Source organism: Cavia porcellus, unplaced genomic scaffold (assembly GCF_034190915.1).
Source record: "Cavia porcellus strain 051 isolate PalLab524CR breed Dunkin Hartley unplaced genomic scaffold, mCavPor4.1 scaffold_5, whole genome shotgun sequence".
NCBI classification, from domain to species: domain Eukaryota; kingdom Metazoa; phylum Chordata; class Mammalia; order Rodentia; family Caviidae; genus Cavia; species Cavia porcellus.
In genome coordinates, this window is record NW_026947488.1 from 16,542,808 (window position 1) to 16,568,180 (window position 25,373).

At 48.6% G+C, this 25,373-nt stretch overlaps 1 protein-coding gene across 1 annotated transcript; it reads left to right on the forward strand.

Annotated features, from left to right (window-relative positions):
* The first annotated feature begins 2,011 nt into the window (after positions 1–2,011).
* Sdc4 (syndecan 4) lies at positions 2,012–22,270 on the forward strand. The gene is made up of 5 exons (XM_003467777.5): positions 2,012–2,139; positions 13,925–14,063; positions 15,731–15,777; positions 16,762–16,960; positions 20,224–22,270. Exons 1-5 carry the CDS (start codon positions 2,068–2,070, stop codon positions 20,373–20,375), a joined length of 609 nt encoding a protein of 202 aa, XP_003467825.2. The 5' UTR covers positions 2,012–2,067; the 3' UTR covers positions 20,376–22,270.
* The last annotated feature ends 3,103 nt before the right edge of the window (positions 22,271–25,373 follow it).

Sequence of the window (25,373 nt, forward strand, 5' to 3'; positions counted from 1 at the left end):
TCTGCTTTGTTATGTCCTCTTTTATCTTAATCTCTTTAAAATTAAAAAAAAAAAGAAGAGAAATCAGGCAGGGTGGTGGTGCAAGCCTGTAATCCCAGCTGCTCAGGAGACTGAGGCAGGAGGATCAAAAGTTTGAGTCCAGTCTGGGACCTCGTCTCAAAATTTAACAAAGGATTGGAGACTAGTGCAAAGCCTTGGATTCAATCCCCAGGACTGGCTGGATGGGCTCAGGGGCTGAAGGGAAATCACTTTTAATTCTCTAGGAAGCAAAGTAGTATATGAACCCATACCCTAGATTGGAATTTCATTATTGTTAATATTTTTGTTATTTTGTGGTAGTGTGAGTTGAACCCAGGGAAATACTCTGTCACTGAGCTACATTCACAGCTCTTTTTATTTATATATTTATTTTGAGACAAGTCTTCCTAAACTGCCCAGTCTGGCCTTGAAATTGTCATCTGTCTGTTTTAGCCTTGGAGGAGTTGGAGACTGCAGATGTGTGCTCTGTACCTTAGTTCTAAAGCCAAGTTATACTATTAGAACATACAGGTGTTAGGGAGAGGCAGGGCTAGGAGATTTTGATACTTTGACCATCACAGGATGCTCCCATGTAATCTTCTAATATTTTCAACAGTAACTATATTTGAGGTTTGGAGATTTACCACTCCCCCAACACACTGTTAGGAACCTGAGGAGTAAGGGGACAACTTCTTCCCTCTCTCCTGCCTCCCTCCTTTCCCTCTTTCTCTCTTTTCAGCACTGAGGATTGAATCCAGAGCCTTCATACTGAGCTACATCCCCAGCCCTTTCTTATTTTTAAAGACAGATTCAAGTCGCTGAATTGGCAGGCTGAGCTGGAACTTGTGACCCTCCAGCCTCAGCCTCCTAGAATTCTGGGAATACAGAAATGCGCCACCAAACCCACTTGAAACAACTTTCTGGTGGAAGCTGACTTGACCATGGAATTAAACTTGCAGATCAGTTTAAGACTAGGCTTTTCAAAAAGTTCCTGATCTGAAAAAGGAATTGCTTAAAACAGCAGCCACCTCAAGCCCAAAGTTGGCTGCTATTGCCTATTTTTGCTTGGCCTGCTGGTTGTTTTGTTTTGTTTTGTTTGTACCAGAAATCAAATTCAGGGCTTCACACTTGCCAGGCAGGCACTATGCCTCTGAGCTCTGTCCCCAGCCTTGGCCTGCTGTTAAGAATGACTTTTTAAACATTTTTAAGTGGTTGGGGGGAAAAGTCAAAAGAATATATTTCATGAACTGGGCATAGTGGCGCTTGACTATAATCCCAGCACTCCAGAGGCCGAGGCAGGAGGATTGCTATGAGTTTACGGCCAATCTGGGCTACATAGGTAGATTCAAGACCATCCTGAATTATGTAGTGAGACCCTGTCTCAAAAAAAAAAAAAAAAAAAAAAAAAAAAAAAAAAAGTGACACGTAAAAATGACATGCTATTCATTGTTAGGATGGAGACAGGCTCATTTCTTTCAGTCTTCACATGGGGGCTTCTGAGCTGTACACCCAAGAGAGTGAATCAGGGATTTCAAGGCCAGCAAAACTTGAGCTACACAGTCCCTTACAAAGTTTGCTGATCCTGGTTTTAAAACTACCCATGTTCATGTCCCATTTGGAAAGTCTTCCGAACTCTTCTCAGGAGGGGACATACCTTATTTGAAGGCTGATTTTAAAGGAACACTCTGGGCAAAGTCTTTGTCCTTCTTGGGTATCAGTTTCCCCAACGATGAAATGAGGTTAGACACAGTAATCCCCCAGGACTGCCTAGGTGTGGGTCAAATAAATCAAGCGGGTTGGAGTACCAGAGGATGCGATTAGGGTCGGCCTGGCGCTCTCTGGGGCGCACAGGGCCAGCGCCCCGGGTTTTCCAGCTCCGCGGGCAGGCGCAGGGCCCTGCAAGTCAGGCTTTCCGGGGGAATTCCGGGCGGGGTGCGGGTGGCCGCGGCGGGGGCGGGGCGGCCGGGGGCGGGGCGGGGCGCCGCCTATAAGAAGGGCCGCGCTCGGTCGGGGCCACTCACAGTCCGCGCGCTCGAGCTCCGCTATACCATGGCGCCCGCCCGCTCGCTCGCGCTCCTGTTGCTGCTGCTCGTCGGCACCCCGGCCGCTACCGCAGAGTCGGTGGGTGTTTGGGGGGACTCTTGGGGAGGTGCGAGGGGCCCGGTGCCGCTTTTGTTCCCGAGAGCTGGGATTGCCGCGTCGCGGCTCCCTCCCGAACGGCGAGCCTCAGAAACTTCGTTGGAAACTTTGCGGCAGGGTCGCGGGGAGGTTCCCAGGGTGGCTCCTGCGCGCGTCCCGCGCCCCGGCCTGTTGATCTTCCCGCCTCCCCTGGCCTCAGTCCCGCCGCGGGCTCCGGGCTCCGACGTGACTAAGCCGGTGTCAACTCTCGTCCTCCCACACCCTCGCCCTTTCGCTGTGATCCCAGCCGGCTCTGAGCGCGGAATCCCCCACCTCACCCTTTAGGCGCGCAGGGCTGGCAGCTCCAGAGGTGGCTCGGGGATGACTGGGGCAGATCGTGCTCAGGAGGGGGAGGGGTTCGGGACGTGCAGGGACACCACTTTCTTACACACGGAGAAGAACTGAGCCCTGACCTCTCTTCTGGCCCCTGCCCTACCTTTTTGACTTTGTGTTTCCCTGGCTCCTCTGTCTCACTTTCCCCATCTGCACAAATTCTTTGGGGGAAGTGGAACCGGAGATGACTATTACTTCTTTAGAGCCCCAAGAAAGTTGGGACTTTGATCTTTATGGGCAGAAAGAGGGATGGCTTAAGCTTAGCACTTGGCCCAGAGTGGAGCCTTCGCTTTCTGTTGAGCTGCACCCAGGGGACATTGAGGCAACCCCTTTGCATGAAGTGAAGAGGGCTGGAGGAGAAAGTCTACAGAAACTTCCTTTTCGCTGTCCATGGATGTTCAGCCCTAGGCCACCTGGAGCTCCATCTCAGCAGTGGGAAAAGAGGCGATCTTGTCTGCAGAGGTGGGGGTGTGGGGACTGCTGGGAGAGATGATCTGCCCCAGAGCCTGGGCTTTGTGTTCTTTGCTCCCAGTTTTTAGGGGGAATGAGTCCCAGGAGTTTAATCATTAATGTTACAATAATTCCATTGAAAGCCCTAGGTCTCCTTTTCCTCTATACTTGTTTAGGAGAGAGTCGATTCTGCCTGCAGTCTCTTGTTGAGAAATGAGTAGACCCTGAGCAGTGGCCCCCAGCACAGTTTTAGGCCTGCTTTTGGTGTGTCTGGTTCTATTCTAGTATCTCTATCAACAGCAACAACCCGCCTGTTCACTCTTTATAAACTGGTCCCAAGGCTAGAGAAGTAAATTGCCAACGGTCACACAGCTGACTAATAAGGTCTGAGTCAGATACCAATTGGACAGCTAGGCTTTCAATTCCTGCGTTTATCTTAACTTCTGGCCCAAGAAGCTACTCTTATGTCCTGTTCTTGAGTAACTGAAGATTCATCTAGAGGTTTGGGGGCTGGAAAACCTCAAGGACTTCTAAAATGGAAGAAATAGAAGTCCACAGTGAATTGATGATGTCCCCAGAGCAAGGATGTCTTTATGCAAAGTTAGTGGCTCAGCCAAAACTAGAACCCATACCTTCTACCTCCTTGGCACAGTGCTCTAAATGAGTTGGGAGGCGTCAGAAGGAACACTGGCAGCATGTACGGGAGAAACAGGAAAGGACCCAAGAGGTGGCTGGAGTAACCACATGCTGGTCTAGGCTCTGGGACTGCTGAGCCTGCAGGTGCTTTGAGAGGAGGAACAGACAGGAGTGTCCCTGGGAAAGTCGGAAGGATGTGGCTTGTGAGGGGGTTGTGCCAGTTCTTCAGCCCATCAGCAGGGGAAAAGTCAGTCCGAGCAGCTGCTTCCTGAGAGAGGTGTCAAGTCTTTCAGTCTGACCTTAGCTCTTCCTTCTTGACTAATGTCACCAACCTCTTGCTTCTAGTTGAGGCACAGGGATTCCCTTTTCATTTCCCCTGACTCCCAGGTTATGGCTGGAAAACTCAGACCAAGTCATGTTTGGTTTAGCCTGGAGAGATGATCCAGTTGGCCCTTTTCTCCTCTCAGGTAGGGAAAATGAGACCCAGGGGGAAGGAATTTGCTAACAGCAGTTAAGATTCATTGATTACATTTTCTTTTTTTCTTCCTTTCCTTTCTGTCTCTGTTTCTGTCTCTTTCTTTGAACAGTTTCTCACTGTGTAGTGCAGGTTGGCCTGGAACTTTTAATCCTTCTGCCTCAGCACCCCATTTTTTGGGATTATAGGTGCATACCACCATTCCTGGTTTGAATACTTTCCATAAACCCGATCTGATCCATTTTATCTTCACAAAAATTAGGATGTGGAGATTATATTATATCCACTTTCCAGATGAAGGAACCGAGAGTGATAAAATGGTACCACCTTGGGCTAGCAGAGAGCATTGAGGTCATCAAAACAACTGACTAGTAGTCCTCTCATTGCTACTAGGGCCTGTCCCCAAGTTTTAAGTTTAATTCAAAGTCCTGCCCTACCCTTTGATGGCACTCTTCTCTCCTTAGTGCTTTAAGATTTGGGAAAGAACCCAGGCTGAGTACCTAGCTGCCCTCTCCTCTGTTTGGCTGGGGTTTGCCACCCTAAACCAGTTCTTCCTGTCCAGCTGGGAGCATTCTCCTGATCTGCCTTCCTGCCACTCCCTCCTGGCCAATTAAAGACACCCTTGTTTTGGGAGTGGGGGTGGGCAAAAAGTGTTGCTGCCCGGGGGCTGTGCCCCTGAGTTGGCTCGAGGCCCAGGCAGTTTTGGGGAAGTGTTCCCCTACCCACCAGATGTACTTCATCTTAAAAGATATTTCTGATCTGCCTGAGAATTCTCTTCTTGATTACCCAGAATTTGGGGCGGAAGTCCAGGGGCTTCTAGGACCGGACCGTTGAGTGGCCAGTGAGAACTCTTGGGACTTCTTGGGAGCCTACTGAGTTACCAAACACCCAGGAAAATATTTGAGCCATGGTTTGGAGGACTTCATGAGGTTAGAGGAAGGTCCATTGCCCTCCCTGGTCTGACATCTGCCATGTGTAAAATGAAGGATTTGAGCTGATTGGCTTGGAGAGCCTTTTCCACTGCTGATACTTGATTAATAATTAAGGGCTGACTATTCAAAAGGAGCTGTGGAAACTATAAAGACATCTAAGGCATTCCCTCCAGGGAATTAATAGATTCCACCCCTACACCCCCAACCCCTCAAGACAGGAACTCTGCTTTGTTTGTTTTAGTGAAATATCTGTCCTGTAGTACTCAGGAAATGTTTATATGAATGAATAAATTCATGCGTAACTTCACTGTGAAAGGTGCCTTGAGGTTATGATGAATGTCTCCCAGTAACACTGTGAGATGGCTATTTTTTTATTTCCTTTTTATAGGAAACTGACACTTTGAGGAATGTCTCATGGCTTGCCAAGGTCAGAACCAGGTCAGAATGATAGTGCAAGATAATCTGGTTTGATTGTCCTCAGAGAACATTCCAGATGAGATTTGCTGGGTCTGATGGTAGCTATCTTGGATTCCTCTATATTGATGGGTGACCTTGAACAAACACGCCCTGTGTCTGGGTCTTAGGGTTTCCAATTTTAAAATAAGGAGATCGAACCTTTGCCTTCTAAGGGTCTTTCCTGCCCAGAGAGCATATTGAAAATGGAAAGAGAGCTTTCTTAGTAGCCTCTGTGGTAGAAAGTCTAAACAACTTCCCAGCTCAGAAGCAAAGTGGGATAGATATTCAGCTCCTTCCATCTCCAGTGCCTAGAAACAGAGGGCTTTTCCAAGGACGCTGAGTGCCCAGGAGGCCTGAATGAGGAGCTGGAGAAGCCAGGCTGGGCTCCCAGCCCCAGCTCCCTGTTAGGAGGAGCTGTCCTTCAGCTTTCTGGATTGGATGGGTGGACACGAATCACTGCAGGCTGGTGTAAGCTGCCTGAGTCACCCACTTCCTTTCAGCATTATTGGGGGGTGTTGGAATGAGTGTGAGACTTTTATTTTGTCCTTAGGAAATCAGCATCTTCATGTCCTGCGCCCGGGGAACATATGAGAAGTACTTGTTCTAGGCTCCTTGGCAAGGCAGCCTCTTGCCCCTGTATAGATTTTGATATTGAAGAGTTCCGCTGTTTTTCAAAATTAGGCTTTGGGCCTCTGCAAAGCAAGTCTTACATTTTTTCCCCCTCTTTAAAGCAAAACTGAAGCTTCAACTGGTGTGAATTCATAGAGCTGAGTTGGTACAGTTCAATGCTGATTTGACTTAGGATTCATTCTGCGATGTTTCTGAGGCCGCCTTTTCCTGGTGTTGCCTGGAGGGCTGAAACACTGGTTCTATGTTGGTCGGGCAGATCTAATTCCATCTTTTGCTGAGAATATAACTATGGATGTGTTATTCAGCCTTTTTGAGCTCAGCTTCCTGGTCTGTTAAGAAGATCTGAAACCAGGCTGGGGATGTAGCTCTGCACTAGATGCTTGCCTAGTATGCATGATGTCCTAGGTTCCATTTCCACCACTGGGTGATGGAGACTGTGATGCCTTTGTGGAGAGGTTTAAAGATGACAAAGCTGAAAAGAACGGTGCATAGCATAGCAAAGCATAGCATAGTACAGCATAGCACAGCAATGGTGAATCTTCAAGAGCTTTCACTGACGCAAATAACCCACTGCAGCATGCGTGCCATAGGTTCGCCAGCACTGGTATTGTGTCTAGTGAAGAGTGTAGGCATCCTTTGATGACTTCCTTTCCTTACCCAGAATTCTAGACAGCTTTCTTTTCTCCTCTATCTCTAACTCCACAGAGTGGAAAGGGAAGAGTCCAGGGTGGGGCTGAGGGAACCCAAATCTCTCTCTATTTGTTTATTTTAGAAGTAGACTGTTTGCTAATTATCTGATGGGTTTATATTTAAACAAGAACCAGTTCTTGGCAGCCCCACCTCTCCTGCCAAGATCTATGGGATCCCCCACACTGAGCAATTTTCAGCCTTCAGGGAGGGGGTTAGGAGACTTGCCAAGGATACCCACAGCCACTTGGGATGTTCCTCAGAACTTAGGGCCCTTCTGGGTTAAGAGGGACAGAGTTTCTGTTAGCAGGCTGAGTGATTGCAAATAGTACCCTGGGTTTTGGGGTGGGTGGAGCAATCCAGGATAGGAAAGGTACAGTGCTCTAAAAAAGCAGTTTGGGTGTTTTTTTTTTTTTTTTTTTTCATTTTTATCACATGGTGCCCCAAAGAGAGGAGAGTACATGTCAACAGTCAGAGGTCAGATTTAACTCTCGGAGAATATGAAGCCTGCCTTCTTGTGCTGGTTTGTCATTAACTCACTGGTGACCTTTGGGCATATTCTTGGCTTTGTCAACTATAGGCTGGGTAACTGGAAAACTGGGTACATTTTATAGCTAGAAAACCTGAGTCTGTCCCAGCCCTGCCCCTCAGACCAGGGAGGCACAGTTAGTTAATGAGTCACTTTGTTGATGTGAGTGCCCCAGTGTCCTCTATAAAACACCTGTGTCACTCAAGGGCTATAATCGGGTGTTTGGCAAACTTGTAAAGTGCTGGCTTCAGTTTACAATTCAAGGCTAGACAAGGGTTCCTAACTTGGCCAGAGGTTGGCTTTGGGGACATGGTGTGTTTGCCTACATTGAACATGTAAACAGTTGTTACAGTTCTTGGGGTTTAGATCTTTTATTTTCAGAGGGTGCCAGGACTCCCCCAAAAGATCACTCTGATCTTTCCAATTGGGGTACCATTCCCTTTCTCTACTTGCCACCCACCTCTGCCATCTCCTGTTTCTCATGATGCACCCCAGGCCAGACCCTGCCATTCAGCGCCCACCCTTTACCCTGCACTTCCCCTCCCTTGTCCTTCACACTCAGGGAGTGGAGCTGGCTGCCCCAGTTTTCTCTGGCAGAGGAGAGGCTGCTAGTCAGGTGACACCTGGGGTAATGGAAAGGGGAGGCCGGCCGGAGAGGCTGGTGTGTGTGGAAACAGTGACTGGGCGAAGCCAGGTGGCAGCAGCCCAGCCTGTGGGGACTGCTTAGACCACTCAAACTTCTGGCAGCAAATGGCTGTGCTGGACATCAGCGTGGGGATACTCCTTGTCTTGGGAAAGCCCAGCCAGGAGCTGCTGTGGGATATACTGACCTGGTCAGGAGCAGTTGCTTTCCCTGGTGGTGGGGGAGGTTCAGAAGGGGCCAGCACCCAGGTGGATCTAATCTGCTGAGACAAGGCTGCTCAGTAGGGTCAAGACTGCTCAGAACACAGGAGGCTTGTTTGCCGCCTGAGAGCCTCCCGGCTGGCTGTCGATCCAGCAGAGATTTCGGATCTGCTGCCTAGATTACAAGACCCCGCTTCAATGCACCTCTGTCTCTGAGGCCCTGAGGGAGCCAGCCCCTCCCAGCTGTCTCCACTGGTAATCGGAGCAATGCCCAGTTTGGTTACCAGGCCTCAGGACAGAGGGAGGCTTGTCTCTTTGAGTTGTGTCTTTTATACATGGGGAAACTGAGGCCCGAAGAGGGAATCACCCAAGACCACCTAGAGAGTTAGTGGCAAGGGTACTGGGTTAGCTTCTGGTAGGAGTTTGTCCAGAGGTCCCAGAATCACTTCTCCCCCCTCATTTGTAGCTGGCACCCCAGGATCTTGGAGTTCTTGCTGTGGGAATGGCCTGCCCTGGGCCTTGGTGAAAAGCTGCCTGCTGGCAGTGCCAGGCCTGGCTGTCTTCATAGTGATTGTGTTCAGAGTAACCCGACCTTGGAGTGGGCAGAGCTGACATTTGAACCCAAACTCCACCCCCAGCCCCAGCCTTGGTGTCCTGGTTTAACCCTTCAGGTACCAGAGCACCACTGTGGATGGATGTGTGGTTTCCTTTGCCTTCTAGATATTTATTGTCCCTAGGCAAGTCAAGAAATACTCTGTGGATCCAAGTTTCTGGTAGAATTTCAGATGTCTGTGGGCAATGCCCTCTGCTTCTTCCGGAAAAATAACAAATTTTCTTTGTCCATTTGTTTAGGTCAGGTGCTGAAAGCTGTGTACCTTTGGTTAGATCTCTCCCTCCTCTTTGGGTCTTTTTCTGTTGTATCCTCTGAAGGGACCTGATTGGTTTTTGAAAGTCTGGTCCTACCGGTGATGTCCCTCTGTAGTTTACAAAGTACTTCCTCATCTACTGACTAGCTTCTCTCCAGCACTAGAACTGCTTCTATAACTGCTTCTGTGTAGCTAACACTATTTTCTTTCCTGACCCTTAGAGCAGGAAGCCCTGTAACCAGGAGAAAGGCAGGTGGGGTTTAACAAGGGTCACTGCTCCTTGAGCACCTGCTTTGTACAGGCCACCTGTCGAATCCCTTGTATACACACATGTACTTCCCTCCGTGCTCATCACTTTGCAAGGTGTTAACAGCCCTGTTTACAAAAGAGGAAACTGAGAATTTAAGAGCCATAATACCTCTTAGGCTCATGTAGTTAGGAACGGGTAAGTCTATGGTGTGCTGGGGGATCTTGCCCATTCTGGCAGGCCCTTCAGAAAGGGATTGGGGGTCCAGGTGTGTACTGTGCACCCTTCCATGGATCTTCTGCCAGCATCTAGTGCGTACAACAGTTGGAGCCCAAGAGCACTCATCCCCACACCCCAAGTCTGGCTCGCTCAGTTATTACCCTTCTCGTTCTTGCTTCCCAAAAGAAGGCTCAAGCATGGCCCCAGCCTTGCCTTCCCCCGGGAGGAGGCAGGTGGAGGGAAAGCTCTCATTCCCTCACAGTTAACCAAGCCTTGACCCTGAACTCCTCCCTGGTACTCCAGCCAAGTTTCTGTTTCTTTGTTTAAGCAATATCACTTTCACCTTTGTTTACTGCTACAGTGGGGAAGAGATGGCTTGGAGCTCTGGCTTGGGCAGTGCTTTGTGGGCTGCTGGGTTGGGGTGGAGAGGTGAAGAGTAGTGAGAAATCTGGTTGTGGTTAGGACACAGTCTTGAGAAGGTCCTAGGTTTGAATCTGTATGACTTTGGATGAGTCACTCCATGCAATGTTTTCATTTGCAAAATAGTTATGCACCTTACAATGTTGGGCCAATTAAATGAGCTCATATATAGAGAAAGCCCAGCAGGCTGCCTGGCATGTAATAGGTACTCCTATTTGTCACACTAGCTTTCATGCTTTTTCTGGGATAACAGAAGCAGTAGGACTTTGGGATAGGGTTGGTGAGCTTTTCCTAGCTTTATGCTGTAGCCCGAGGGCTAGCATTACACTGGAGTGATAGTTGCTGTTCCTGGTTTTCTTTATTCTTTTTTGTCTCTCTTTCTCTCTCTTAATCTTTTTGAAGCAGAGTTCACTACACAGTTCAGGCTGGCCTTGAATTCACTTTGTATCCCAGACTGACTTCCAACTTGTGGCAGTCCTCCTGCCCCAGCCTCCCTAGTGCTGGGATTGCACCACCATGCCCAGCCTTGCCTGGGGATTTGCTGAGGACCCTTAGCCAAGACTCTTGGCTCCATGCAGGGAGCACAGGGATACAGCTTCTCAGTCTGGCTCTGCTGCCAGCTGCTTGGGTGACCTTGACCATGTTCTTTGCCGTCTAATCTGAGAGGTTATAAAATGAGCCAGTTGGGCTCACTGGCTTTAGGGACCTTCTGTTAGCAGGTGTTTGTCCCTATAAAGCGAAGCACATCTACCCAATTTTCTTCCTCCTGTCTAGTTTGGGAAAATCTCCCCCAGGTGCTGATTCAGGTGCCTAGTAGCCACAGGCCAGGCAGGGTTTCTAGGGTCCAGGCCCAGTGCCTTATTCAACTGGTGATTTCTGTTGTGTGACTATGAACAGGACCAAGGTGCAGGGCAACTGAAGGGCCCCGAGAGGGTGCCTGCGCATGTACATACATGTGAACACACACGTGCCTGGGCAGGGATGGGGTGAACTGAGGAGAACAGACCACAGCCTTAGCCAGGAGCAGGGCGAGGTCCCTCACTGGTCAGGGCTGGGCCTGGCTGCTGGGTGGCCCGGCTTTTCAAAGCCACCCCAGACTGAATGGACCTTGTCTGAAAAGAAGGCAGCGGATAGGGAGGGCTGTTGGTGCTTTCCCAATCCCTCCTAAAAAGAAAAAAAGGCAGTGGCCCACAATCCCGTGGGACTTGGCCCTGTCGTGCTGGCCTCCTTCTAAATGATCCCTGGTCACTTAAGGGCTTTCTTATCAGAGGTCATGGGCAGAGAAGGGGCCAGAAAGGGACAGAGAGGCGCCTCTGGAGCTCATAGAGGATTCAGTTCCCCGTGTCCTGCCTGCGACACTGCTTCCGGTGCCCTGGACTTGCTGTGGGCGGGAGGTCGCCCGCCACCCATCCTTCTTCCCTTTTGGAGCTCTGGGACAAGGGTCTGATCTTGGGCCACCCTGACTCCCTGTGACCCTAAACTAACTTTTTATCTCCCCTGGGACCTGGTGTGGTCAGGGATGATCAGGGGCCCACGAAGAGGGCTGAATGGCAGTCATTTTGGCTTCCTCCGCAGTTCTGGCACTTGTCCTGCCTGCCAGATCAACCTAGCTCTCCTTTCTTGGTCTTCATTTCTCTAATAGAAAATGGAGGTGATTGCTGATACTGATGGGTGTGCTTATCCCACGGGCTGTTTTGAAACACTCCCATAGCACGTTTACTTACCAAAAAGCAGGTTGGCCTCATAAATGACATTCTGTGGCTCCTGGAGATGAGGAAGGTAGGCAAGGTTGTGGGCCATGACACCTAAATTGGAATCCCAGCTTCTGTTAGCCCTGGGCCAGGCAGACTGGGTGGAACCTCAGGCTCTGCCCCGGGACTTTGAACTCTGACACCTACAGCCAGTCTGGTTTCCAGCCAGGTAAACAAGTTAGGAAAGTACCTTTTCTCTCCCACTTGGCTGCATATGATGTACCCATTTTAACAAGGCTCCTTTCTAGGCTGAGATAGGTTGGCAATCTAATGCACACATATGTTCACATATGAGTTCATGTGTAGGAAGCTAAAATCCACCAAGCGGCTCATGTCTGGGTTCTGGCCCAGCATGGCCACTTTCTGCCTCAGTGGCCAGGAGACAAGTGGCTACGTTTCTGAGCAACTCCTTCCCACCTTGGCATAAAGAGCCTCTTAAGAGGACCTGTGTCACACCAAGTGCTTAGTTAAGGGCTGACACTGAGTAAGCTACAGGGGCCTTGCTGTTTGAGATTCTGAGCTCCAGGGGAGTTGTGGCAGGAGATGGGGCTGGGAGCACAGGGACCCCACCCTAGGTGCAGGCACTTGCGCAACTGTGGAGGAGCCTTCTTCCTGCCCAGCCAAACCAAAGCCACAGGCACAGGCTGTGTGGGGGGACTGGAATTCCAGCGCCAGCAGCTCAACAACAGCTCCCAATTCCAGAGTCATGAAGTCATCCCTAACCAGGGCTTAACCCCTTCTGGCTCTCCACCCGCTTGTGTGCCAGGTGCTGTGCAGAGATTCTCCTGGCCCCAGGAGACAGGGGTGCCTACCCCCTGCCTCCTCCCTGCCTGACCCTTTTCCTTGCCGGGCATCCAGCATTCACCCTGTCAGGGTGGAAGAGAGCACGGCCAGGTTCTACCGCCTCTCCCCAGAAATCAGAGGGGAGAGTTCGGGAAGAACCTGGCTTTTGAAATGGGCTTTCCTGGACATCTTATCTCAAGGACAGATGTTCCTTCTCAGAATCCCTGCTGTGTCACGGGCTGTCTCTCCCTAGGTAAAGGACAGCTCTGGGCAGTCAGAATCAGAGCTCTGGCCTCTTTCTACTCGGAGCTGTGTAGCTAACATTCTGTGCCCTTAGGTAACTTGCTAATTATTTGTGTAAGTTCCAAATTCTGTGAAGGGCAGGACAGGACCACCCTGGGGTCTCTAGCTTGTGTTCTGTGGCTCTGAACAGACTCCCCACCTTTTGCAGTTATGCGCTGTAGAGAGATGGTGCTGTCACGTGGGAGTGAGATAGTGAACCTTGCTCAACGTCGTTGGGCGGGCAGAGGGACCCCAGGCCAGAAGCTGGAGGAAGAGTGGTGGGCATCTTGATGCTTCCTGCACCCATTAAGGAGATTTGTTTTCCACTTACCTGGACTAGGGGTAGTCTGCAGGGTCCTGGGAAAGGTCTCTTTGGACCTTGGACAGTTTATTTTTGAAAGCTGCTTAGTAGGGATGGACCTCAGACTGCGACGGTCGGTTTCCACAGCACTGGGGCTGAGCGACCCTTAGGAGTGCTGAGGGCAGGGACTGTGCCTCTCTGTGCTCTCCGTCATGCTAGCAGCAAGACAGATCTGTGGGAGAGGCTTGGAAGGTAAAAACCACAGGAGTGCGCTCCTGAGTCACCAGTTCTGAGTAGTTCCCTGACCTGAGGCTGTCTTGAGGTGGGAGTGAGCCTGTCCGGCCCAGTCTGACTCAGCTGGGAAAGGTGTCTCAGACTGGGCAAGACCAGGACCAGTAGTCCACTCCCTGCCATGTGTGAGTCAGCTGCTACTGCATCACAGGATCCTGGAGTACAGTATCCCCAGGCTGCCTCTGTGCCTGGGAACCACTGGCTCTGAAGCCAGTTATGTGTCCTGTTGTCTGGGCATCTGCCAGCTGTGTCACCAAAGAAAATGCTTTAAAGTCTTAGAAGCCCAGTTTTCTTGGTTGTAAAATAAGTTAACATACCATCAAGAGTTATTAAAAACAGGGTTTGGCAAATAGTAAGTGTTCAGGTAAATGGTACCTAGTAATACTAATAATTTGCTTATTAACACATTTATTATTTTTATCAACTTAGAATAGGAAAGAGACTTTCCTAAGGTCACACAGCAAGAGAGGGCCAGAGCAAGATCCAAGACACAAGTCAGACCCTGGTCTGGTGCCTTGCTGGCGCCTCAAAATCTACTTCTGCCGTTCAGGAGCACTTGGGGGCTACTGGCTGATTCTTTCGCTTCCTTTATTCTAGATCCGAGAGACTGAGGTCATCGACCCCCATAATCTGCTGGAAGGCCGGTACTTCTCTGGAGCTCTGCCTGACGATGAAGATATTGGGGGGCCGGGGCAGGAACCTGATGACTTTGAGCTGTCAGGCTCTGGAGATCTGGGTATGCTGGGCAACTGGGAGCATGGGCTCAGGGGATGGTGTCCATGGAGGAGGGTGACCATGTTAGGGACTTAGATTTGGGGGGATTTCGCTACAGTGCCCTTTCTGGCCTGCAAAAGAAGGAACAAAAGTAACTGGATTAACCATTTCTGTTCCTGAGACTGCCAGGAGCCGGTTGTGTGTTGCTTTGAATTCACTGCAGCTCCGGATTTTCTGGTGCCAGCCTGAACTTGTCCTCATGGGCTCTTCCCTTTGGCAGATGGAAGGGTGGGGTTGGGGTGGGGGTGGGGAAGAAGGACCCATGGAAAAATTCTGCCTCAGAAGTGGGGTAGGTTGGGAGCAGCATGTATAGGCAGAGATGTGAATGGGCCCCTGCTTCAGTGAGGTTAGGAGAGGGGGGAGGGACTGAGACCAGATCAGGGGCCACTGCCTTTCATGATCTTTCACTTCCTGGCTCTGTTCTCTAGGTCAGATAACTGCTGAGAAACCTCTCTCCTGTACTTAGGGACACGTTAATGATTCTGAGTTTGAGTTTTGAAGTCACATAGTCCTGAGTTAAAAACAAAACAGCAACTACCCCCCAAAGAATCATGCTGCCACAGATGGTGACATATGCCTGTAATCCTAGTACTCTGGGAGGCTGAGGCAGGAGGATCGACCATCTTGATTTTGAAGCCAGCCTGAACTACATAGTGAGATCCTGTCTTATATAAGGTCATGAGCTCAAACCTTGACTCTGTCACCTATGAGCTTTGGTTTTCTGACTTACAAAACAGGAATAATAATGACTGTGTATCAGTGTTGTGAGACTGACCTAAGTTCTTGGCAAATATCAAGCACTTAGTAAATGTGTGTGTTTTAAGAATGAACTTTATTCCGTGTACTTAGGGTTTTTTGTTTTGTTTTTTTCTTTTGAGATGGGTCTGGCTGTACAGCTCAGGCTGGAGCTTGAACTCATTATGTCTCAAGCTGGCCTTAAAGTCAGGATGACCCTTCTGGCCTTCTAAGTGCTGGGTTTATAGGCATGCACCACCATGGATGACTCCCTAGACTTGTTTATTTTTTATTTTGAAGCAGAGTCTCACTAAGTTGCTCAGGCTAGTCTCAAACTTGAGATCCTTCTGCTTCAGCCTCCCAAATAGCTGGGATTAGAGGAATATGCTACCTCTTGTGGCTTCAGTAAAGTTTTGATATATAGTATTTAATACTATAGAGGGTTTCTTCTCAAACGTTAATCTTCTGAGGATCTTGTTTAAATATAGATTCTGACTCAGTCACTCTGAAATTCTGCATTTCTAATCTGCTTGCAGATGTTGCTGTTAGACCTAAAATTCACAGTTAATTAACCAGGGGTTGGAGCTGACATAGCACGTCTTTTTTTTTTTTTTTTTTTTTTTTTTTTATCGGTACCAGGGATCGAACTCACGGCCGCACGCTTGCAAGGCAGGCGCTTATGCCGCTGAGCTAAATCCCCAGCCATGTCTCTGTGAAAGTCAAGGAGGCAGGTGTTTCAGAGTAGGTGACTGAGTTTGAGGCGAGAATGTTCATTTGCTGGACGTAGAGCATTTAGAGGCCGGTTATAAGGGAGGACTCCCATCTGCCATGGCTGAGGGCGTCAGTGACAGGGTTCATGGACCTCATGCTCACACAACCACTCTGCTTTTACAGATGATTTGGGAGACTCCAAGACCATCTCTGAAGTGAGCCAATCCTTGGTAAGTATGGCCTGTGCCCTCCATTTTTATGTGGATTCTGGGGTGGGAGAGGGACAGGCACAACTGTGGTTAGGATAAATCACCATCAATACCAGCTCCTTTTCTGTGTACTGATAGCTGTTTCTTAGCACTGATCTCCAGCTGTATACAATTCTGTGTACTGTATCTTCTGTTTACTGTGCTCCTGAGTACTTCCCTGTGTAATTAAATGCCCCTGTCATTTATTTATTTATTTATTTTTGTGGGTACCAGGAATCCAACTCAGGACCTTGAGCTTGCCAAGGAGGTGCTGCACCCCTGAGCTATATCCCTGACCCAGTCCATTCTCTGTCATTTTTAAAGGCTGTGTAGTTGTTCACTTGATTCTTACTGATGGAAAAGGGCTTTTTTTGTTTTTGTTTTTTGGGGGTTTTTGGTACCGGAAGTCAGACTCAGGACCTGCACTGGTCCTGCTGAGCCATATCCAGGCCCCCAGAAAAGTTGTTTATAATTTCTTGCTATCCTAAAATTATTATACTGTGGCAGGTACACAGGTTTAGCTCTGCAGGATAGAATCCCAGAGGCAAACTTAATGTCTCAAAGGGCAGTGTCTAGGGTTTTTGCCCCATTTTGCTCCTAGAAGTGAGCCAATCCTTGGTAAGTATGGCCTATGTCCTCCATTTTTATCTGGATTCCTGGGTTCAATTTGCGACAGGCACAACTGTGGTTGGGGCCCCGCCTCTGTCGAGGTTACTGCCTGCCTATAGTGTGGGAACATCTACCTACCTGTGCCTTTGACCAGATTCATTTCCCATTTGGGACAGATATACTGAAAAAGTCAGGATAGGGATTTTAGTAGCATAATATTTAGAAGTTGGTGTTGCTTCCTGTTCTAGGACCTCGTGATTCAGTCCAGATTCTCTTGAGTGCCGCGTCTCATCCTCTGCCCTGTGTCCATCGGAGACTTACCCAGTGCTTTCTCTCTTTTCTCTTCCCTCCACTCAGATACCTCTAGATAACTACATCCCAGAGCAGGCAGGGCCTGGGAGTTGGGTCCCCACCGAACCCAAAGAACTGGAGGAGAACGAAGTCATCCCCAAGAAGGAGTCACCATTTGAAGGGGAGAAGGATGTGTCCAACAAGGTGTCCATGTCCAGCACTGCCCAGGAAAGCAGCATCTTTGAAAGAACTGAGGTGCTAGCAGGTAAGACGGCTTACTGTGGACAGGCCCCAAACGAAGGAGAGCTCCCATGCTCTGGGGCATTGAAAAACTATGTCCCCCTAAGGGGTGACTCTTGGGAGAAGGAAAAACAGCACATCAAAGGAAATAGCAGTGAATGAGTTAGTTATTCCCTTACCTTAAGCTCTCTCAGCTAAAGCACTTTCACGGCCTGACTTTGGCATCTGAGAGTTAATCATTAAACATTAATTTCACTTAAAAGCCTAGAGTCCCCTTAGAATTAGATTGGCTTCCTTTTCCCCCAGCTCTGTTGCTTAGTAGCCCCATGACCTTGGCTGAGAAGAGTCTTTTGGAACAGTTGTGATTTGGTTTCCTCCCTTGTAAAATGGGTATGCTAGTACCTCCTTGAGTTGGCATAATGACTCCATGAAACATAAAGTATGAAATTATTTTGTAGACTGTAAAAGTCAGTATGAAGCCTTTATGAGAAATTATGTCAGTATGAAACCTTTCCGACTGTTCGGATTATCTGTCATTGAATCTTCATTGTGCCTCAGTAGGAAGGGCACAGGGTATCATCATCTTGGGACAGAATAGGACAGTGAGGCCTAGGGTGGTTAAATATTTGGTTTCAGGTAAGAGCTTTTGAGTGATGTGCTGGTGATGTGAGGGGTTAGTGCTGTCCCAGAGTGGGAGTGTAGGAGTGGCCAAATCAGGATCACCAGCTGGAGCAGATCTCCAAACTCCTCTCTGGAGTTCTAAGGGGTAGGTGTGGTCTTCAAAGCTGGTTATCAGAGCAAGGAAAAGGCTCCCTATATTTTGGAGGGTTTTTTTTTTTTTTTTTTGAGGACGGTTTGTATTTTTTTTATGGGGGATCTCACTATGTAGTTCAGGCTGGCTTTGAACTCACTGTGTAGTCCAGGGTGACCTCGAACTTGTCTCAATCCTCCTGCCTCAGCCTCCTGGCTGCTGGGACATTAGACATATGCCACCACGTCCAGCAGCTTCCTACAGTTTCATGGGCTGTAGCTCAGGGTGGCTGGGAATAAACTGGGTGAGTGAGTGTGTACCCCAGCATGCTGGGCAACTGCTGTCTCCTGGGACCCAGCTAAGCCATCAGCTGTGAGGGGGCTGAGGTAGGGGAAAGGAGCCCTGTGCCACATGTCAGACAAATGGAGAAGGATACTGCGTCTTGCCAGTGAGCTGCCCTTGCAGTGCAGCCCCCGTGTGTGGGCCCAGCTCAGCTCTGACTTTGGCCTCCTGGTACCTATGCCAATCTTTTTTTTTTTTTTTTTTTTTTTTTTGCAGTTTCCCTTCACTTTGTTAGCAGGTGTAGGAGGATGGACCGGCAGAAATAGAGGAGCCCTTCGAGACCATTTAGCCTCAGAGGTTTCACAGTGTTCATGTGGAAATATCCTGGAACTTAACCCCCCTGCCCTTTCTTTCACCAACCACACAGTTTCAGTCTCAGCTGGCATAGTTTAGATCTGTCAGCTGCAGATTTTATCTTTACCAGGTTAGATCTGTTGATTAGGTTTTGCTTTAGCACTAAGGGTTCTTCTGCTGCTTCTAAGGAAAAAAATAGTTTAAAAATCACTGATCTAGTCTGAGCTACTGTTTCTAATCCATGGCAGACTGAGGCCCAGGGGTGCAAGAGAAGAACTAATGCAAGGTTAACCCTTTATTCTCTCTCTCTCTCTTTTTTTTTTTTTTTTTTTTGTGGTACTGGGATTTGAACCCAGGACCTTTTCATTGATCTGCTTGTCTGTCCCTTATAACTTTTTATTTTGAGACAGGGTTTTACCAGTTTGCCCAGAGTGGGCTCAGATTTGTGATACTGCTTCCTCAGCCTCACGGAGTGCTGAGGGTGCATGGATTCAGCACCACACATGGCTTCTTTCCTCTTCCATTTGAGAATTATGTCAGTATGAAACCTTTATGAGAAGACACATTTTCGGCACCTGTGTTAGCAAATGCTTGCTGTATGCCATATGATTTTTGAGTCCTACTTATCTATAGCAACCTAAGTAATGTGTCCCACATTACAAAGCCAGGAAGCAGTGGGGCTGGCCTTTAGGCCCAGGAACAGTGTCAACTTCAGAGACTGTGCCTGGACCTGGAACCTGTGGGGAGTCCCAGCACAGACTGAGGCGTGACAGAAGAGTGGATTGTCAGAGGGAGAGGTGATAGCAACAGGAAGGGGGCTTTTTCCAGCACCGCTGGGAGGCACTTTGTTGATGCTTTCTATAGGATTTTAGCCAAGAAAGAACCTTTCTGAGCTCCTCCGTGCTGCTCCATCCCATTCTGTGCATACATTTGTAAGTGTATGGGGATGGAAAATTAATCTTCTTAGCCTGAGTAAGACCGAATTAGGGGACTCAATCTGCTACAGAAAGGATTCCATGAACCTTGCTTGCCCCTAACAAACAGGAATGAGTCATTCAGGCCACCTGGCATGGGGGACAGAACAGATGCCCACCTCTGCATGGCACTGGCCAGGCACTCCTCAGTGAATCAGGCGAATGCCATTTATTACTGCACTGTGGTGCAGGCCCGTTCAGCGTGCTGGGGACAGAGACAAGCCACAGAGGTTTACAGTTCATGAGTTCTGCGCTGGGCTGGTAGATTATTTACTCTTTAGGACAAACATGAGGAAAGCACTACTGTTCCATTTTGCAGTGAGTAAGACAAGTAACTTGTCTCAAATCACACAGCCAGCAGGTCGGAGAGGTAGGCATGGAAACCAGCCTGTGTCCACATGGGAATGTAAATCAGTGTGTGTGCTTATCCACATTATAACATACTACGTGGGCATTGCTGTGTTCTCTGTGTGCGTAGAAGGTATATGCCAGTCTACAGACACATAGACCTAGGTGGGTGCAGATGTGAACAGAGCTAGAGCGTGTCTCCATTGTAAGGACGGTCTATGGGCGTTTCCGTGGCCTGCTGTTATTCTTACTCCTGACTGGTTGCTAATAAGCTGTTGTGAGCGAGCCTTCCTGGTATTTTGAGAGAGCCTGGACTTTGGACTCACAGCGGATGTGGGTTGAAATAGTGGCTTTTCGACTTTAGCCCTGTGGTCTGCAATGACTTATAGTGCCTGGTGGTGCATTTGTCATAATTGAGGTCACAAGGGCTGCTTTCATGAGCATCTGTCCCCCTGGCACAGGCAGCGTGACGGCGAGGGTGTCTGGCTGTAACAGATCTGACTGGTGGGTGGAAGAGGGCTGCAGCCCGCGTCCCGTGGAGTCGGTCTCACCCTCGCCCTTCTCTCTGTTCCTCTCTAGCTCTGGTCGTGGGCGGCATTATGGGCATCCTTTTTGCCGTTTTCCTGATCCTGCTGCTGGTGTACCGCATGAAGAAGAAGGACGAAGGCAGCTACGACTTGGGCAAGAAACCAATCTACAAAAAAGCCCCCACCAACGAGTTCTACGCATGAAGTTTCCCCGCAGGCTCTGCTTGGACTTCAGTAGGGAGGGAAGCCAAAGGATTGTGAATGGTGGGCATTCAAGTAAGGAGAGGGCACCTTATTACTGACCCGTCAGTGTCTCCAGCTCTGGTCACCTTTTCAGTGTCAGAAGTGACATCATCTTCTACTGTGCTGCCTATCTCTTCCTGATTCTTTGGGCTGGAGTTGCCCTGGGAGTAAAATGGGGTTAAACTTGGCTTTTCTGAAGGCAAGCCATGGATTGGGTCATTGGAAAAATTTCCAGCTTAGAATCTAGGGTGTTTTAGAACCTGTACTGAGCATGACGAGGTGACAGTGCGTGGGTCCTGGCTGGAGGTCTGCCCCGGCTGCCTTCTTCAACACTTTCCAGCCTGTCCCTCTGCCAGGAATCAGGAGAAGGAGCTGGAACTTTCTGTACCCTGCAGTGTACCCAGCCACAGGTACTTGTGATCACACTCTAGGACTCTGATATGTCTTTGGGCCGGGAGGCTGTTTTGAGTGACTTTTGGAAATCAGCCTTTTTTCATTTGGGGAGGGAGGGGAGTGGTACTGAAAGCTCACGCTGAAATGGATTTGTAGATTATTTGTAAATCTGTTTTTCTCTCTTTTTTTTTTTTTTAAAAGGTTCATTCCTCTGTGCAGAGTGTCTCTGCGCAAGTGTGGAGATACAGAGATAGTCTTAACTCTCAGGCATTTCCACGGTACCTGCTAAGTTTGTATTTAACATTTTTGTTCTGTTTTGTTTTGTTTCTTGAAAATGAGAGAAGAGACAGAGATATGATTTTTATTATTTTTTTTTTACTATTTATACTTCAGATAGTACCTCTCTTGTTCCTTTTTTGCTCTCTTTTTTAAGCCCCTTCCCCATTTAAAAAAATACTTCACACTCCCCTGCTCATGACCTTGGTCCTTTCTGATTCATCTGAAAGTAGCTTTTGCTGAAACACAGTTTTGTAGCAGCTCTCAAGATCTAATGTAGAGGATTGTGGGGTGTTTTGTCTTGTAATATATTATTATCTCTTGGTTCTAGAAAAATAGATAAATATATTTTTTCAGGATATAGTATATTTTCAGTTTCATGTTGACTGGGTGGCTGAGTGAGTGAATTTCCGTGTGACTGGGTAGGTTTTTGCCTCTTTTTCTTGCCCAGTTCTTGGTGCCTTCTGATGGGCTGGAATAGTTGCAGGCAGGTGATTTTAACCCTCTCTCGGCCTTCTGCTGGGGCCCTGGGGCAGTGGTGGGGAACCTTTGTCACATGAGCCACAGCGGGCTGTTTTTGTCATCACTGAAAGCTCTGAAAGGTTTGCTGTCACTGTCCTTGGGTTTGCCTTCTTCCCACTCTGGCCATGCTGTCCAGTTACAGTGTCCAGCTCCTCGGTTGCACTGACTGCATTTCCAGTGCCGTTGCCACATGAGGCTCATGGCTTGTTATCTTCCCTGTGGAGAGAACATTTCCACCTATGGGATGCACTGCTCTAGAAAACTGGCTTAGTAAGTAACAGCTCAGCTTGGCTGGAATGACCTTTGCCACCTTTGGGCAAGGGAGAGGACAGGGATGGGGGCTGATGGCTCCTGCTGGGGTGTGCTGTCTGGGACTCCTCCCGTTAGAGAGGAGAGGGTGGGTGGCTTAGCTGGGGTAAGCTGGGTCTTCTGCCCCCACTGGCTGTGGGGAGGGGGATCCTCTCCCTTATTCCACCCAGTGGCTGTTAGCTCCCAAAATGTCCCCAACCCAGGTGCGCAGCTGCCTGGGTTCTCCTCCAGCCCCGGGACCCTTTTCTTCAGGCTGTGTTGGAATGAGCACTTTTTCTGTAGCTGCCTCTCACACTGTTGTCTGTTACTGATTTTTTTTTTTTTTGATAAAAGATAATAAAACCTGGTACTTTCTAGATTGCTCGTTTCTGTCTTTTTATTTTTATTTTTTTTTTTATACAAGGTCTCAATGTGTCATTCAAACTGGCCTTGAACACACTAGGTAGCCCATACTAATCTTTAACTCATAGCAATCCTCCTGCTTCAGCCTCCTGAGTGCTGGGATTACAGATGTGTACCACTATGCCCAGCCTGCCTCTGTCATTTTAAAGTTTGCAACAGGTCCTGCTGTCTGACCTCTGTACCTGTCAAACTCAGTAGAGCATGAGAAAATCTCTCCAAGTGGAGTAGCAGACATAGAAACAGATGCAAGAAGGGAGGGTCAGGCCTGGATGAAGGAAGAAAGTCAGAATGTGCATCCTGGTGGCCTGTATGGTGGCCTGGCATGTTTGCTTCCCCGTTTCGTTTAGGCAGTACCATGTTTAATAAAAATCTTTAAGTTAGCTGCTATCTGTAGACATCAGAGTGCTTCTTGTAAAAATACAGATTCCTCACTTTTCTTCAAGGTGGGGGGAATCACACTTTGGCAACTCAGCTTGCTTGGCAGTAATTGTGTTCTGCGGGGCAGGACGCCTTTGAGATACAGCTTTGCCACACCACAGCCTCTGCTGTTTCTCTCACACTACCTGCTTAGCCCAGGGCTGGCAGGCCCTAAGATCTCCCATAGCACCCGCAGACTCTCAGATCCTCCCGGCAGGCCCGTGGGGAGGTGAGATTCTTTTTATTAAGGGCTACGGAGTTGCCCTTAGCTTGGGTGTGCAGTTGAGCCTTAATTCTAGGTCCTTGGGCATTAGTGGTTTTTCCTTGGCAACTTGTTGCCCACTGCTTTGCTGGCATGGTGGGAAGGGCGCCAAGAGGAGCTGGTAGGCATAGTAAACCCTCGAGCCATGCATTTTGTGTGCCAGGAGCCTATTCTCAATGCTTTCCACCGGAACCTATTAATCATCGCAACTCTGCCAGTAGGTGCCAATTTTACAGGTGGGAAAACTGCATTTAGGAACTGAAATGACTTATTCAAAGCCAGATGGCTTACTGTGGTAGTAAGATTTGAATGTGGGTAGTCAGTCAGACTCTGGAGTCTGCTCATAGCTACCCTGCCCATCAGTGTTACATGGCCTAGGGTCTCTTCAGTGGGGGCTGCTCGGCTGCCGTGGCCCCCTCTTGAGCAGCAAATTAGGTCTCAGATTCCATGTTAGCTTAGCTCCTTCCTGAGGCCCTGTTCTACTTTTGTTTTTCTGAGTCCTTGGAGGTTTGCGTGGGTCCCTAGCATGTACTTTGAGTTACTTCTTGAGCCAGGCCCTCACATCTATCTGTTAGATCAGCACCGTGGCTCTTTAAAGCTCCTTAGCTGCAATGGTTAAGCTCAGTAGCTACGGTGGCTAGTGACAACTGGACTGGATGCTGTCCCAGAAATGTCCGTATTGGCTGGTCTGAGAATGAGATAAGGTATCTGTGTTAGATTTCATCTTCTACCAGCTGTTAGCTTGTGATCTGTCACCCACAGGAAGGTCAGAACCTAGCACACGGTTAAGTGCCCAGTAAATGGCACCCTCCTTGCCTGTTCTATTTTTTGGATAGGGTATTAGTTGCAGAAATCTCTTGTATCTATTGCTGGATAAAATTATCCCCAACCTCAAAGGCTTACAGTGACATTAAATATTTTCCCACTTAGTTTCTGTGAATCAGAAATTCAGGAGCAGCTTAACTGGGTGGTTCTGGCTCTGGGGCTCCTAAGGTTGCGGTCCAGATGTTGCTAGGATTGCAGCCATCTGCAGCCCGATTGGGCTGGAGGATCCATTTCCGAGACGGTGCACTCACATGTCTTGCAATTTGATGCTGGCTGTTGGCAGGAGGCCTCCGTTCTTCCCCTCGTGGATTTATATAGGGCCGAGTCTCCGCGTGACACATCAGCTGACTTCACCCAGAGTCATTGATCCAAAAGAGCTAGGTGAAAACTGCATGCCTTTTAAGACTTAGCTTTGGAAGTCACACATTCTCCTTTCAATAATATCTTTTTTCTGGAGGTACTAGAGATTGAATCCAGACCTTTGCACTGAGCTACATTTTGAGGCAGTCTAAGTTGCCTAGTGTGGGTTTGAACTTGAGATCCTCCTGCCTCAGGCTCCCAGAGTGTTAGGATTACAAGTATGCTCCACCATGCCCAGCTCTTGTAACATCTTACTGGCCACACAAGTCAGCCCCCACTGTGAGAGTCACTTACACAAACGCAGGAATACCAAGAGGCAAGACTCATTGGAAGCCATTTTAAAGATTGTGATCATGGCCCTGTGACTGGTTGACACCTGAGTAGGGTTACTTTATCTGCAGAGCTGGTACAATATTATTTCTGAGAATTGAATGGGAAATCCTAAGTGGATTCTGAACAATAGTGGGCCATTTTTGTAAGCGACCTGCCAATCTGAGCCACAGAGGCACTGATCCCTGCACAGGGAACACAAAGGTCTACAAGCTAAATATTTCCCTGCTAATGATTTAAGACATGGTTTTGGGGGGTAGGCAGAATTATGGGAGGGTCCCCAAGACCCTCCAGCCCCTCCCAAGTGTATATAACATGTATAATTCTCTCCCCTTAAGTGTGGGCAGATCCTGTAGATGATAGGATACCACTACCTTTATAATCAGGTTATATTAGCAAAGGTGAGATTTTTTAGATGTCTTTAGTGTTCCAAATAGATTTTTTTTTTCTTTTAGCAAAAAGGGAGATTATTTTGGGTGGGCCTGATTCCATTAGTTGGCCTTAGAAAAACAAGGTACCATGGCTCCAGGATTCTACAGACCTGGCTGGCACTTTGATTGCAGGCTTGGGAGCCCCAAGTAGACAGCTATGCTGTGCTTGGATCCATGGAAACTTGGGGACAATAGATGTGTGTTGTTGTAACCTGCTACTTTTGTGGTGATTCATTATGCAACACAGAAACTAATATGGGAAAGTCATTTACTTTACTAATAAAGTTCACTCCTCCGCCTCTGAGCCATCAGTTGCCCCATTTGTTGCCCCATCACTTCTGAGCCGAGCATGGTGACATGTACCTGTAATTCCAGCACTAGAGAGGCTGAGGCAGGAGGGTCACTGTGAGTTCCAGACCAGCCTGGGTTACA